The sequence below is a fragment of the Macaca nemestrina genome, chromosome 18 (assembly GCF_043159975.1).
Source record: "Macaca nemestrina isolate mMacNem1 chromosome 18, mMacNem.hap1, whole genome shotgun sequence".
Classification (NCBI taxonomy): Eukaryota; Metazoa; Chordata; class Mammalia; order Primates; family Cercopithecidae; genus Macaca; species Macaca nemestrina.
In genome coordinates this window covers 65,799,420-65,815,038 of record NC_092142.1, presented here as the reverse complement: position 1 = coordinate 65,815,038, position 15,619 = coordinate 65,799,420, and the positions used below count along the sequence as shown (strand labels likewise).

Below are 15,619 nucleotides of genomic sequence, written 5' to 3'. Positions count from 1 at the left end.
CTTTCCTTTCTTTTCTTTTTCTTCTTTCTCTTTCTCTTTCTCTCTTTTCCCTTCCCCTCCCTCCTCTCCTTCTCCGCCCCTCTTTTCCCCTTTCTCCTTCCCCTCCCCTCCCTTTTTTCCTTCCCTTCCCTTTTCCCTGTCCTTTCCTTTCTGTTTCATCTTTCCAGATCAAAGGATGAAGATAACCCACAGCCATGTAATGTGTGGGTATAGAAATTCATGTTGGCAAGAACACTTTTCTGCAGGGCATCTAAAATGAGGTTGAATATAAACCATTGGTTTGTCAGACCAACTTTATATTCTGATATTTTTATTTATTAAATATTTCTTCATCAGCCAGGCGCATGGTGGCTCACACCTATAATCCCAGCACTTTGGGAGGCTGAGGCAGGTGGATCACTTGACCTCAGGAGTTTGAGACCAGCCTGGGCAACATGGTGATACCCCATCTCTACCAAAAATACAAATAATCAGCCGGGCATGGTAGTATGCACCTGTGGTCCCAACTACTTGGGAGGCCGAGGTGAGAGATTACTTGAGCCTGGGAGGTGGAGGTGGCAGTGAGCCAAGATTATGCCACTGTACTCTAACCTGGGCGACAGACCACAGAGTAAGACCCTGTCACCAAAAAAAAAAAAAAAAAAAAAAAAAAAAAAAAAAAAAAAAATCTTTTAGGAAGCAATCTTTGTGCAAGGCATTGGGGATACAGGGATAAGTAAGATATAGTCCTTGAATTTTTTTTTTTAAATTTAATGTTTGTGTCTATATAATAGGTGTATATATTTATAGGGTACATGAGATGTTTTGATACCGACATGCAGTGCGTAATCACGTCGTGGAGAATGAGGTTTCCATCCACTCAAGCATTTATTCATTGTGTTACACAAACAATCCAATTATACTGTTTAGTTATTTTAAAGTGTACAGTTAAATTATTATTGACTATGGTTACTTTGTTATGCTATCAAATAGTAAGTCTTAGTCATTCTTTCTTCATTTTTTTTTTTTTTTGGTACCATACCCACCACCTTCCACTACCCTTCCCAGCCTCTGATAATCATCTATCTCCATGAGTTCAATTGTTTTGATTTTTAGATCCCAAAAATAAGTGAGAATATGTTTGTCTTTCTGTGCCTGGCTTAGTCCTTGCCTTTGAGATAGGGCCTAATAGCTGGTTCTAGGAACTGGATAAAATGTTGATTGTATCTTTATGTCTATATTATTTTTGTAAAATTCTGCCTATTGCATTAGGACATACACACAAAAACTATCAGTATGATTCTTGAAATGATTTTTATTTCTAGGAAAGTCTCAAAACATATCTCAAATATTGTTTGTCCCTCTGTTTTCTAAAGCAGGTTTCTGAATTTTCTTGAATTGCTTTTCTTGCTATGTTTTGTTATACATCCTTTAAAGTGTGTTTTGTTTTTTTTTTTTTTTTTTGCTAAATTTTATTTAATTTTTTATTCAGATAAGTTTTTTATTGTAAATTCTAGGGGATTTCAGTATGTGTTTTGGAGCCTAGATTAAGTACTTTTGATTAATATACTGCTGCTTTGGTCTGCTAATTGAGTAAGCACATATCAGTTTGTCAGAAATTTTGTTGTATGACTAATAAATATCAATTACATGAGATTTGGTTAAGAACCATCCCCAGTTAGGTAATTTTTTATTTTGTTCAGCATATTTTAAAGCATGTTTGCGACAATGCATTGAAATTAAAATTATATTTTATATTTCAGTTTACTGTCAGCAGACTTTGTGTACTTCAGAGTTATTTGAAGACTTAACTTGGTTCTTATCTAATGATTCAAACATAAATTTGAAAAGAATGTCTGTTTATGTTATTTTGGTTCTGGTTTCAAATAATAGTAAGTACATTCTCTTATGAATATTTGAAAACGTTAATCAATTGGAACAGCCATTATTAATTTTTTATTTGAGTTCTTATATCTTTTTTTTTTTTTGGAAACAGAGTCTCGCTGTGGCACGCAGGCTGGAGTGCAGTGGCATGATCTCGGCTCACTGCAACCTCCGCCACCTGGTTCAAGTGATTCTTCTGCCTCAGCCTACTGAGTAGCTGGGATTAAAGGCACATGCTATCATGCCCAGCTAATTTTTGGATTTTTTAGTAGAGACAGGGGTTTCACCATGTTGGCCAGACTGGTCTCAAATAGTGCTGGGATTACAGGTGTGAGCCACTGCTCCTGGCCCAGTGTCTTTTTTTTTTTTTTTTTGAGACGGAGTCTCGCTCTGCCGCCCAGGCTGGAGTGCAGTGGCCGGATCTCAGCTCACTGCAAGCTCCGCCTCCTGGGTTTACGCCATTCTCCTGCCTCAGCCTCCCGAGTAGCTGGGACTACAGGCGCCCGCCACCTCGCCCGGCTAGTTTTTTATATTTTTAGTAGAGACAGGGTTTCACCGTGTTAGCCAGGATGGTCTCGATCTCCTGACCTTGTGATCCACCCGTCTCGGCCTCCCAAAGTGCTGGGATTACAGGCTTGAGCCACCGCGCCCGGCCCCAGTGTCCTTTTTTAACCTCACCTCTGAGAAATACTAGTTTAAAGAAAGGTGGATTATTAGCATGTATTTAATAATTCAATACTTATTAATTTTAAGAAATAATAAAGTAATTTATAGTGCTTAGCATTGAAAGGTAACAGGTTTAAAGAGAAAAAGAGAGGCATTTAATGAATTAGTTTAGTTGATTTTCTGCTGAATTGACCGTTTAGTTACAGTGTTTACAGTATAAACCAGTGATGGTTTTTATTTTGGAATAATTTTAGATTTACAGAAAAGTTGCAAAGATAATATGTTCCCGTATACTTACTGCTCAGTTATTTTTTAACTTTTTAAAATTTTAATTCTTCAAATTGTTAGAAATTCTGTAAGCATTTAAAATGTTTCTAGGCCAGGTGTGGTAGATCATCCCTGTAATCCCAGCATTTTGGGAGGCCAAGGTGGGAGGATACCTTAAGCCCAGGAGTTTGAAACCAGCCTGGGTAACACAGTGAGACCTTGTCTCTACAAAGAAATTAAAAAAGAAAAGAAAAAGAAAAATTAACTGGGTGTGGTGGCACACACCTGTACTACCAGCTACTTGGGAGGCTAAGGTGGGAGAATTGAGTGAGCTCTGGAGGTTGAGGCTACAGTGAGCTGTGATCAAGCCACTGCACTCCAACCTGAGTGACAGAGCGAGACCCTGTCTCAAAAAAAAGAAATGCTTCTAGGTAGGCTAGGTGGGTCACATCTGTAACCCCAGCACTTGGGGAGGCCAAGGCGGTGTAGCCCCTTTCCTATGTCACCCAGGTCCCAGCACAACAACCATATTCAGTACCAGCAGACTCTCTCATGCCACCTTTCCTGCTAGAGGGGAAATGGTATGGGCATCAATAGAGGGGGACGTCTAGGTGGTTGTAGAGCTCAAGGCCCAAACCCCCAGTGTGTTGGGTGGGGGTGGGGCAGCCTCAGGGAAGCTAGGCATCAGGTTGTATCCTTTGAAGCGGAGGAGTCAAGCCTTACCTTCTTCTGCTAGCAGTGGCTGGTCCCTCACCCCTCTAGTCCTCTGCTGTTATTGTTTCCATGGGGAGGGTCACAGACCCAGGCACAATGCTAGTCTGAGCAGGCTCAGGCAATTCAGCTAAGCCTCTTGCCAGAGAGGCCTGAGGAGTCGCCTTCTTGCCAGGTGTGCACTTTAAAAAAAATGTTTCTAGATTTTGTTTTATTTTGGAAAAACTAGAAAACGTTGAATTTATTTATTTTTCCATTTTGGAACTTATCTTGATACTGTAACACAGAACCATGATGCAAAGTAAGAGTTTTGTAATTTTTAGAAGAAATTTGAATGCAATTAGTCTCTAAGCAGTAGTGACATATTTTTCATAATAATCTTGATTACAGATTTTTATCCACAGTAATTCTATGTTATACTTTGTAATACTTTAAAGTTGTTTAAAAGTTATTTATTTATTAAAATAAAACTTAACTGTTATTCATTTCTGCAAGACTATTTGTAAATAAAACTCATATTTTTATATGGCTATTTTTTTAAGGGACCGGACAAACACTTGTGAGAGAAACAGGTTGTATTACAGTTCTGTCACGGTTATTCAGGTAAACAAATACAAATTTCTTTTTGTTAATTATTAATTACTTAGGACCTTAACACATTTGTATTAATTTACTTTCTTTTCTTTTTAATCTAATAGGACAGTTATTTCAAAATATGAGTTGGATTTGTCAGATAAAAATGTTTTCCAGAGTTATCAGTTGTGGTCTTCAGTGTGTAGTACTCTGTGTGTCTGTGTCAACAATCCTCAAAATGGTAACTATCTGTAATGTTTAAATATAAAAATAAAGATAAAAACAAATGAAAACTGATGTTTTCCAATTGTCATATTAAATCATGATTGACTTTGTCTTCTTTCAGATGAGAATCAAATGTTTTGCTGTTCACTTTTTCCACATGCTAATGAATGGCTAAAAAATTTCATGAAACCTGAGATAATTCGCCCTATTTGCTCATTTATTGGACTCACTCTTGCAAATAACAGTAAGTATTCATTATTTTCTAGGTCATAGTTGAAGAAACATTTCAAAGCATTATAAAAACTATTGAATTTATTATTGAATCAATTGAGTTCTTGTAATTTGGGTTATTTTGGATGTATTTAGACTCTTAAAGATAAGAAAATCTTAAAAGTGGATATTTTTAGGAGGATATTGGGAAGATGGTCATAGCAGCATCATTTTTTTAATCTCCCCAGATACTCTCATAAAACGGAGAAACCAAATAGCAAGACTAAATACCCATAGAGTGTGTTCTCTGATCACAAGGTAATTAAATTAGAAATGAATAAAAACAAAACATCTAGAAAAGCCCCAAATATCTGGTAATTAAACAACTTGTACTAAAATCCATGAGTCAATGCATAAATCATAAAGAAAATTATAAAATGTTTCTAACTGAATAATAATGAAAATACAACATTAGGCCGGCCATGGTGGCTCACGCCTGTAATCCCAGCACTTTGGAAGGCTGAGGCAGGCAGATCACTTGAGGTCAGGAGTTCGAGACCAGCCTGACCAACATGGTGAAACCCTATCTCTACTAAAAATACAGAAATTAGCTGGGCATGGTGGCAACAATTAGCTGGGCTGGTGGCAGACACCTATAATCCAAGCTGCTTGGGAGGCTGAGGCAGGAGAATCGCGTGAGCCCAGGAGACGGAAGTTGCAGTGAGCCACAATCGCACCATTGCACTCCATCCTGGGCAACAGCAGAATGATACTCTGGCTCAAAAAAAAAAAAAAAAAAAAGCCAGATGCAGTGGCTCACACCTGTAATCCCAGCACTTTGGGAGGCCGAGGCGGGTGGATCACTTGAGGTCAGGAGTTTGAGACCACATGTTGGTCTGACCAACATGTAAAACCTTGTCTCCACTGAAAATACAAAAATTAGATGGGTGCCTGTAATCCCAGCTACTCAGGAGGCGGAGACAGGAGAATCTCTTGAACCTAGGAGGTAGAGATTGCAGTGAGCTGAGATCACGCCACTGCACTCCAGCCTGGGTGACAGAGTGAGACTCCATCTCAAAAAATAAAAAAAAAAAAGAAATCTGTGTGATGCTGCAAAACAGTGTTGAGAGGGAAATTTATAGTATTAAGGCTTGTATAAGAAAAGAAAGGTCTCAAGTCAATTATACTAGCTTCTGACTGGGTGTGGTGGCTCACACCTGTAATCCCAGCACTTTGGGAGTCTGAGGTGGGGGAATCACTTGAGGTCAGGAGTTCCAGACCAGCCTGGCCAACATGATGAAACTTTGTCTCTACTAAAAATACAAAAAAATTAGCCCGGTGTGGTGGTGTGCACATGTAATCCCGGCTACTCGGGTGGCTGAGGCAGGAGAATCGCTTGAACTTGGGAGGCAGAGGTTGCAGTGAGCCAAGATCATACCACTGCACTCCAGACTGAGCAACAGAGAGAGATTCTGTCTCAAAAATAAATAAATAAATAAATAAATAAATAAATAATCGTATTAGCTTCTACCTAAGAAATTAGCAAACCAAGCAAGTTAAAATAAGCATAACAAAGGAAATAATGAGAAGATTAGAAATCGTGAAATAGAGAAAAGCACAGAATGGAGAAAAATAATTGAAACATGAGCTAATTCTTTGAAAAGATCAGTAACAGTGATCCTCTAGCCAGACTGATCACAAAGTAACAAGAGAAAGCTCAGATTACCTGTGCCAGGAGTGATAACTTCACTATAGATCTTAATAGATATTAAGAGTAATGAAAGAATAGTAGAAACAGCTTTATGTCATGACATTTTACAACTTAGATGAGTTGGACAAACTCTTTGAAAGATACAAACTACCAAACAAAGCTCACCCAAGAAGAACTAGTAACCTGAATACTCCTATATCTGTTAAAGAAGTCAAATTTGTAGTTTAAAAGCTTAACACAAGCCTGGGCATGGTTGCGCATGCCTGTAGTCCCAGCTGTAGGGAGACTGAGGTGGGAGGATCACTTGAGCCTGGAAGTTCAAGGGTATAGTCTGCTATTATCATACCTGAGAATAGTCACTGCAGCCTGGGCAACATAGCAAGGACCCACCTCTTAAAAAACAACAAACAAACAAACAAACAAAAAACAATGCAAAGACGCAAAACAAAACCTTAGCTTAGGAAATTCCAGGCCTTAATGGTTTCATTGGCGAATTCTGCCAAACATTTCAGGAAACAAACCAATAATTTCACATAAATTATTCCAGGAAATAGAAGTGGGATAAACACTTCCCAACGTGTAAGGCCAGCATTACACCGACGTCAGAACCCAGAAACAACATTACGAGAAACTGTTGGCTAATAGCTCTAGAACATAGATGTAAAAATCCTTAAAAAATTAACAAATCTAATTTAGCATTAGAAAATATTAACAAATCTAATTCAGCATATGGAAAAGAATACATTATGACCAAGTGGCATGTATCCCAGGAATGCAAGATAGGTTTAACATTAGAAAATTCATCATATGTACAGTCTAGAAAAGAAGAACAATATGATAATTTCAATAGATGCAGGAAAAGCATTTGACATAATTCAACATACATCTGTAAACTCATGGTAAACTAGGAACAGAAGGAAACTTCCTTAATGTGATAGGACCTCTACAAAATACTACAAGTAGCACACTTAATGGCGAAAGACTTAATGTTTTCCCCTTGAGACTAGAAAAAAGATAAGAGGCTAGGTGTAGTGACTCATGCCTATAATCCAGCACTTTGGGAGGCCGAGGCAGGAATCTAGGAGTTCACTTGAATCTAGGAGTTCAAGACCAGCCTGGGCAACATAGAAAGACCCTGTAGCTACAAAAATTTAAAAACTAGCCAGGTGTAATGATTCACACCTATAGTCTCAGCTACTTGAGAGGATTGCTTGAGCCTGGGAGGTCAAGGCTGCAGTGAGTTATGATTCTGCTATTGCACTCCAGCCTGGGCAACAGGGAGATCCTGTAACACACACACACACACACACACACACACACACACATACACACACAACAGAAATTAAAAGAAAATAAATTGATGATATATATAATACTCTGGATTATAAGACTCAACATTGTAAGAATGTCACTTTCAGATTCATCTCTAGATTCATGGAATTCTCAAGCAAAATCCCAGCAGATATTTCTGATTCTAACTTACATGGAATACAAAGGGCCTAGGATAATTGAAACTTTTGGGGAAAAAAGGATAAAACCGTAGGACTATGTTGCCTGATTTTAGTACTTATACAGAAATCAAGAAAGCGTGGCATTGGTGTAGGTATAGACTTACAGATTCTTTTTTTTTTTTTTTTTTTTTTTTGGTGACAGAATTTCACTCTTGTTGCCCAGGCTGGAGTGCAATGGTATGGTCTCGACTCAGTGCAACGTCCACCTCCCGGTTTCAAGTGATTCTTCTGTCTCAGCCTCCCGAGTAGTTGGGATTACAAGCACCCGCCACCATGCCTGGATAATTTTTGTATTTTTAGTAGAGATGGGGTTTCACCATGTTGGCCAGGCTGGTCTTGAACTCCTGATCTCAGGTGATCCTCCCACCTTGGCCTCCCAAAGTGCTGGGATTACAGGCATGAGCCACCACACCCGGCCTTGTAGACTTACCTATTAAGGAAATAAAAGTGAGAGCCCAGAAATAGACTCATACATATATCATTGTTGATTGTCTACAAAGATGCCATTGTCATTCTGTGGAGGAAAAGATATTTTCAACAAATAATGCTAGAAAAAGTGGATATCTATATGCAAAATATGAATCCAAACCCTTATACAGTATACAAAAACTAACTTGAAATAGTTCATAGACTTAAATGTAAACAGTGAAAAATATAAAACGTGGACAAAAGCAGAAAATTCTCACAACTTGGGGGTAGGCAAAGGTTTCTAAGGACACAAAAAGCATGAATAACTAAAGAAAAAATAGTAAATTGGACTTAATTGAAATAATTTTGCTCTTCAGAAGAGCTTGCTATGAGGATGAAAGGTAAGCTAGACTGAGAGAAAATATTTGAGAACTATTTATCTAATTAAGAATTTGTACCCAGAAACTTGTAAATAGCTCTTATAAATCGATAAGAAGACAAAAGCAACCTGATGATTAAAAAAGTGGGCAAAAGATTTGAACAGATACTTTAGCAAAGAAGATGTGAATATTAAATAAGCACTTGAAAAGATGTTTAAGATTGGCTGGGCATGGTGGCTTATACCTGTAATCCCAGCGCTTTGGAAGGCCAAGGAGGGAGAATCGCTTGAGCCCTGGAGTTTGAGACCAGGCTGGGCAATGTAGTGAGACCTTGTCTCTACAAAAACATTTTAAAAATTAGCCAAATATGGTGGCATGCACCTATAGTCCTAGTTACTCAGGAAGCTGAGGTGGGAGAATCACTTGAGTCCAGGAGTTCAAGCTTACAGTAAGCTATGATCACACCACTGCACTCCAGCTTGGGTGACAGAGCCAGAGCAAGACTCTGTCTCAGGGAAAAAAAAATGCTCAAGAAATAATTAGTTACCAGAGAAATCCAAATTAAAATCCCAAAGAGATATTACTACACACCAACTAGCATGTTAAAAATAAAAAGTGATCATGCTAAATATTGGCAAAGGATGTGGAACAACTAGAACTTTCACACATTGCTAACGTATATCTATAGTCAAGTGTTTGAAACAAATACTCGTGTCACATGCAAAGGATATATCTCTAGAATTACAGAAAAAATTGGAATCTATTTCCATGATACCCTGACAGTCCCTTTATCTCTAAAAGCCAGCTTTAGTGAGTGATAGTTATAGGACTTCATTACCTTCAGTGAACTACAGATTAGAGAAAATCTAAAATATTCAGTATACAATAAATGTGGTCTAGGATGTTCTTCTGCTTATATGCCTGAGTTTTTGTCACTTAGGCTATAACTAAGAATCTGTGGTAACACACTGCCATTTTCATCTAAGCATTAACAATGCCTTTTTTTTTTTTTTTTTTTGAGCTAGAGTCTTATTCACTCTGTCACCCCGGCTAGAGTACAGTGGCACAATCATGGGTCACTGCAGCCTCAAACCTCTGGGCCTAAGCGATCCCCCTGCCTTAGCCTCCTGAGGTGCTGGGACTACACGCACACACCACTGAGCCTGGCTAATTTTTACTTTGGTTTTTTTTTTTTAGAGATGGGGTCTCACTATGTTGCCCAGGCTGATAATGAACTTCTGAATTCAAGCAATCCTCCTGCCTCAGCCTCTCAAAAATGCTAGGATTACAGACATGAGCTACTACCACATCCAGCCTCTTTTTTGAAGATTTTTAAAAAGTGAAAATACTTCCTAGTAAAGAAGTCTATTTTGGAGCCACCATAATATTGAAAGTGTTTGCCTGCCCTTAAATAATGTTTCTGGGCTGGGCGCCATGGCTCACGCCTGTAATCCTAACAGTTTGGGAGGCCGAGGCAGGCAGGTTGCTTTAGTTCAGGAGTTCGAGACCAACCTGGGGAACATGGTGAAACTGCGTCTCTACCAAAAGTACAAAAATTACCTGGACATGGTGGTGCACGCCTGTAGTCATTAAAGGCATAAGCCACCATGCCCAGCCCAGAATTATTTTCAACTAGGAAACAAAAGACTTCAGATTTAGAAAAATAGATACCGGTCATTGAATCTTTGCTTGGAATAGTTGTTATGACTCTCAGGGATGTGTTATAATTTTATGCTCCAAGAAGTAAAAGAATTAGGTGTAAATATGACAGATGAGATGTATGCTGTTTTAGAACAGTTAAATTACTTTGCATCTTGAGGAGTCAAACAATCCGAGGAATTAGTTATGTTGGATTGCAGAAAATAGGCAGCTTGCTAATTACCAAGATAAATGAATGAATATATTCTTTATAACTCTATTGAAATACTTGTTTAATATTGTTGAGGGATAGGTTTCTTTTTGGTTTTTTGTTTTGTTTTGTTTTTGTTTGTGTTTTGAGACAGAGTCTCGCTCAGTAGTGTTAGCTCAGCTCATTGCAACGTCTGCCTCCTGGGTTCAAGTGGTCCTCCTGCCTCAGCCACCTGAGTAGCTGGGATTATAGGCATGTACCACCACGACCAGCTTAATTTTTAATTTTCTTTTTCTTTTTTTTTTTTTTTTTTTTGAGATGGAGTTTCGCTCTGTCACCCAGGCTGGAGTGCTGTGGCACAATCTTGGCTCACTGCAAGCTCCGCCTCCTGGGGTCACGCCATTCTCCTGCCTCAGCCTCCCGAGTAGCTGGGACTACAGGCGCCCACCACCACGCCCAGCTAATTTTTTGTATTTTTAGTAGAGACGGGGTTTCACCGTGTTAGCCAGGATGGTCTCGATTTCCTGACCTTGTGATCTGCCCATCTCGGCCTCCCAAAGTGCTGGGGTTACAGGCGTGAGCCACCGCACCCTGCCTATTTTTTAAGTTTTTAGTAGAGATGGAGTTTCAGCATGTTGGCCAGGCTGGTCTTGAACTCCTGACTCAAGCAGTCCTCCTATCTCGGCCTCCCAAAGTGCTGGGATTACAGGCGTGAGCCACCATGCTTGGCCCAGAGGGCAGCTTAATAATGCCATTCTTACAAAATAGAGCAGTTCTTACTACATGAAACAAAAAAGATTTCTAATACACAAGAAATACTGTACTATACATATAGTTTTACTATGTCAAAGTAAGGTACTTACGTAAATAATCTATTTTATGATTATGTATATGCACAGGTATAGATTGGATTTTTAATTCTTTAATTTTGGGATTTTTAGAAAGTATTTGAAAAGACCAAGTTAGTGTTATATTTAGTGCAAATTAATTGAGTAAAACCATTCAGCTGTCTTGTTTGAAATATTAATAGTTTTGCTACTTTATTCTTTAAGCATATGTTCAGAAATACTTCGTATCTGTGGGTGGACTGGATGTATTGTCTCAAGTTCTCGTGCAACTGGAATCTGATTCACATGAGACTCTTTCCAGTGCTAAACTTGCAGTGGTTGTGACAAAGACTGTGGATGCATGCATTGCTGATAATCGTGAGTGACAGTGCTTACTAGTTTTTTTGAAATTGAATTTTCTTTGAATATAGCATGAAGAATGTTGAAATAGTAGATTGAACAGTAACATGGTTTAGACTAACAGTTTCTCACAAGTGGAAGGGAATATTAGAAATTATCCAACATGGCCAGGCGCAGTGGCTCATGCCTGTAATCCCAGCACTTTGGGAGGCTGAGGCAGGCAGATGGCTTGAGGTCGGGAGTTCAAGACCAGTGTGGCCAACATGGTGAACCCTCGTCTCTACTAAAAATACAAAAATTAGCCGAATGTGGTGGTGGGTGCCTGTAATTCCGGTTACTTAGGAAGCTGAGGCAAGAGAATCACTTGAACCCAGGAGGTGGAGGTTGCAGTGAGGGAGCTGAGATCATGCCACTGCACTCCAGCCTGGGCGACAAGTGCAAAACTCTGTCTGGAAAAAAAAGGCAACATTAAATTAAAAATTTCAGGCTGTGTATGGTGGCTCACACCTGTAATCCCAGCACTTTGGGAGGCCAAGATGGGAGGATTGCTTGAAGCCAGGAGTTTGAGACCAGCTTGGTCAACATAGCAAGACTCCATCTCTCAAAAAAAAAAAAATAATAATAGTAATAATAATATTCAGATGAGAAACCAAGGGATATTTTTGAGATTAAGGAATGGAAAGCCCAATTTATGTAAATAATACATCTCTTTCTGCTAAGTATGAGGTTGGACTTACCCAACACAGCATTACTAGTGAGTGGCAGAACCATACTTGAACTCATGGCTGCTGCTTCTCACATGTGCAAACACTGAAGAGTAAGAAACTCTATTGGTATTCACAAACAACTAGGGGGCAAAAAATAGATGGTTTTTTAAAAAGTGGTTATTGAGGGCCTGCTATGTGCTGAGCTTTACAAGTACAAAAATGACTAAGATGTAGTCCCTTGAGGAATTCACAACTTTTTTGTTGATATTAATATTGTTAGACTCTGGGTGAATTCTGTTGAAAGCCACACTTGGAGAAATATAGCTTAAAATGGTGGACTTTTTTTTTTTTTTTTTTTTTTTTTGAGACGGAGTCTCACTCTGTTGCCCAGGCTGGAGTGCAGTGGTGTGATCTTGGCTCACTGCAAGCTCTGCCTCCTGGGTTTAAGCGATTCTCCTGCCTCAGCCTCCTGAGTAGCTGGTACTACAGGTGCCCACCACCACGCCCAGCTAATTTTTTGTGTGTGTTTTTAGTAGAGACAGGGTTTCACCGTGTTAGCCAGGATGGTCTCCATCTCCTGACCTCGTGATCCACCTGCCTTGGCCTCCCAAAGTGCAGGGATTGCAGGCGTGAGCCACCGCGCCTGGCCAAAAAATGGAGGACTTTTGACTTTTGTCAGTCTCAGCATAGCTTCGCATAAGCTTCATTGTAAGCAAAACTGTGGTCAGTTAATAGTGTATTTTAAATGACAGCAGGAACTGATTATGTAGGAAAGTCTTTACTATCCAATCTAGATAAGAAGAGGTAGGTAAGGGGAGAGTAAGCATACTCAGCCTTTAGGAAGTTAGTGGTACTTCATCTTCACAGCATTCTGCAGAACAATTAAGAAAAAAAATTCTTCGAAAAATTTGCTTTAGTAATATGTCTTTAGTATGGGAAGAAAGAGTAATGAGGGTTATAGTAATAAGCAACCATCTTATTACAATGAATTTATTTATATTTTATTTATATTCACACATACACATATTTATTAGATGTTATATGTGTATATTTAATGTTATATAGATATATAACTTTCTATCTGAATAAGCTGAAAAATGTATATATACATTTATAAGTTTTAAATTTGTACCATCTTTTTTTCCTATTTTATACTAATAGCTACTTTTGGGATAGTACTCTCCAAGTACCACATTGTTTCAAAACTTCTGGCATTACTGCTTCATGAAAGTCTGGATTCAGGAGAAAAATTTAGCATCATGCTTACTCTTGGTCATTGCACAGAGGATTGTGGTAAGTATTGGATTTATTGTGTGTGGTTATTAAAATAGTAGAGTGGAAATATACTTTTTTTTTTCCTTCCAGTCATGTGAAGGTCTTAAAAGTATTGCTTTTCTCCTAGTTATTCAGACCTCAAACTAATCATTTCAGCTTCTAATTCTCCTTCACTCATTGTATTAAGTCAGTGATTAAGACCTGTAGTTCTACTTCTGTTTACCCCTCTTGATCCCTTTCTGTCCAGTTCCAATGCTGCTCTTCTACAGTAGGCCCTCAAACCCATATCTTTCATCAATATTATTGCAGTGGTTTTCTCACTACAGCACAGGGAGAAAGCTCCTTCCCTTCTATCTTCATTTTTCAGTCCACTCTGCACATTGCTGCACAAATCTGATTATGTTCTCCTTGTTAAAACTTTCAAAGATTCTTTCTTTTTCTACCTATTACTGTCTTCTCTCTTTCTTCTCCCCCTTTTACTTTCCTCCTCCTCTACTTTCCTCCCATTCTCCCTCTGTTCAATCTACTCCTTCTTACCAATTCTCTCCACTTCCCTCTCTACCCCCTCTCTTCTTCTGATCTCGTGTCTCTGCTCTTTCAGCTCTCACTTTTCCACTCTCCTCCCTTTGCTCTCTCTTGCTTCTCCCATTCTTTCTTCCTTCCCCTACACTTTCTACTCCCTCCGTTAGTTTATCTATTCTTTCCCTTAACTTCTGTGTAATTTAGGATTGATTATACCCTTTTTCAAACCAAGTGAGGGCAGTTTTACCCTTATGAGTTATGATACTACTCTGTGGCTGCATTTCAGAGATCACTTATGAGACAGGTATTTTGTGTAAGTGAATTTTTTTTTTTTTTTTGAGACGGAGTTTTGCTCTTGTTGCCCAGATTGGAGTGCAATGGCACAATCTTGGCTCACTGCAACCTCCGCCTCCCAGGTTCAAGCAATTCTCCTGTCTCAGCCTCCCAAGTAGCTGGGATTACGGGCATGCACCACCACGCCTGGCTAATTTTGTATTTTTGGTAGAGATGAGGTTTCTCCATGTTGGTCAGGCTGGTCTCGAACTCCCGACCTCAGGTCATCTGCCCGCCTTGGCCTCCCAAAGTTCTGGGATTACAGGCATGAGCCACTGAGCCCGGCCTTAAGTGAATTATTTTCTATATTAAAAATCCTTTTGGGGGCTAGATGTGGTGGCTCACGCCTGTAATTCCAGCACTTTGGGAGGCTGACATAGGCAGATCACGAGGTCAGGAGTTCGAGACCAGCTTGGCGAGCATGTTGAAACCCTGTCTCTACTAAAAATACAAAAAATTAGATGGGCACGGTGGTGCGCACCTGCAGTCCCAGCTACTCGGGAGGCTGAGGCAAGAGAATTGCTTGAACCCGGCAGGCGGAGGTTGCAGTGAGCCGAGATCACGCCACTGCACTCCAATCAGAGTGACAGAGCGAGACTCCCTCTCAAAAAAAAAAAAAAAATTCCTTTTGAAACTATGTGTTTCTCTATTTTAAAAATTTGTTGTTGTCGTTGTATTTTTGTTTTTTGAGACAAAGTCTCACTCTGTTGCCCAGACTGGAATGCAATGGCTGGACCTTGGCTCACTGCAGCCTCCACCTCCCAGGTTCAACTCAATTTCCTGAGAAGTTGGGATTACAAGTGCCTGCCACCATGCCTGGCTAATTTTTTTGCATTTTTTGTAGAGACCGGGTTTTGCCATGTTGGCTAGGCTGGTCTTGGACTCCTAACCTCAAGTGATCCACCCATCTCAGCCTCCCAAAGTGCTGGGATTACAAGAGTGAGCCACCGTTCCTGGCCTATTTTTAAAATTTTGAACTATGTTCATAATTATCACAAGGAAGAATTATGACCTCATATAGATAGTTTATGATAAAATCATTGTCCTCTTTAACTGTGTGTTTTCCAGAGGAAAATCAGTATGACCTTTTTAAAAACAATGGGCTTCCACTCATGATTCAAGCCTTAACTGAATCTCAGAATGAGGAACTGAACAAAGCTGCCACATTTGTGCTTCACAACTGCAAAAAAATTAGTAAGTGTACTATTACTTTAAGAACAT

The 15,619-nt window shown here is 39.3% G+C and overlaps 1 protein-coding gene across 13 annotated transcripts in view; it reads left to right on the top strand.

Annotated features, from left to right (window-relative positions):
• The window catches only part of LOC105491557 (telomere repeat binding bouquet formation protein 1), a 51,271-nt gene that overhangs the window by 15,430 nt on the left and 20,222 nt on the right, over positions 1 to 15,619 (top strand). For 11 of the 13 annotated variants that reach the window (XM_071084692.1, XM_071084701.1, XM_071084695.1 and 8 more), the window contains 7 exons: positions 1,743 to 1,871; positions 4,050 to 4,110; positions 4,206 to 4,321; positions 4,427 to 4,549; positions 11,427 to 11,579; positions 13,430 to 13,561; positions 15,467 to 15,592. In XM_071084692.1, coding sequence (XP_070940793.1) covers positions 1,743 to 1,871; positions 4,050 to 4,110; positions 4,206 to 4,321; positions 4,427 to 4,549; positions 11,427 to 11,579; positions 13,430 to 13,561; positions 15,467 to 15,592 — 840 coding nt within the window. The remainder of the gene's footprint in view (positions 1 to 1,742; positions 1,872 to 4,049; positions 4,111 to 4,205; positions 4,322 to 4,426; positions 4,550 to 11,426; positions 11,580 to 13,429; positions 13,562 to 15,466; positions 15,593 to 15,619) is intronic. The other 2 variants (XM_071084699.1, XM_071084698.1) reach the window with 2 other exon arrangements.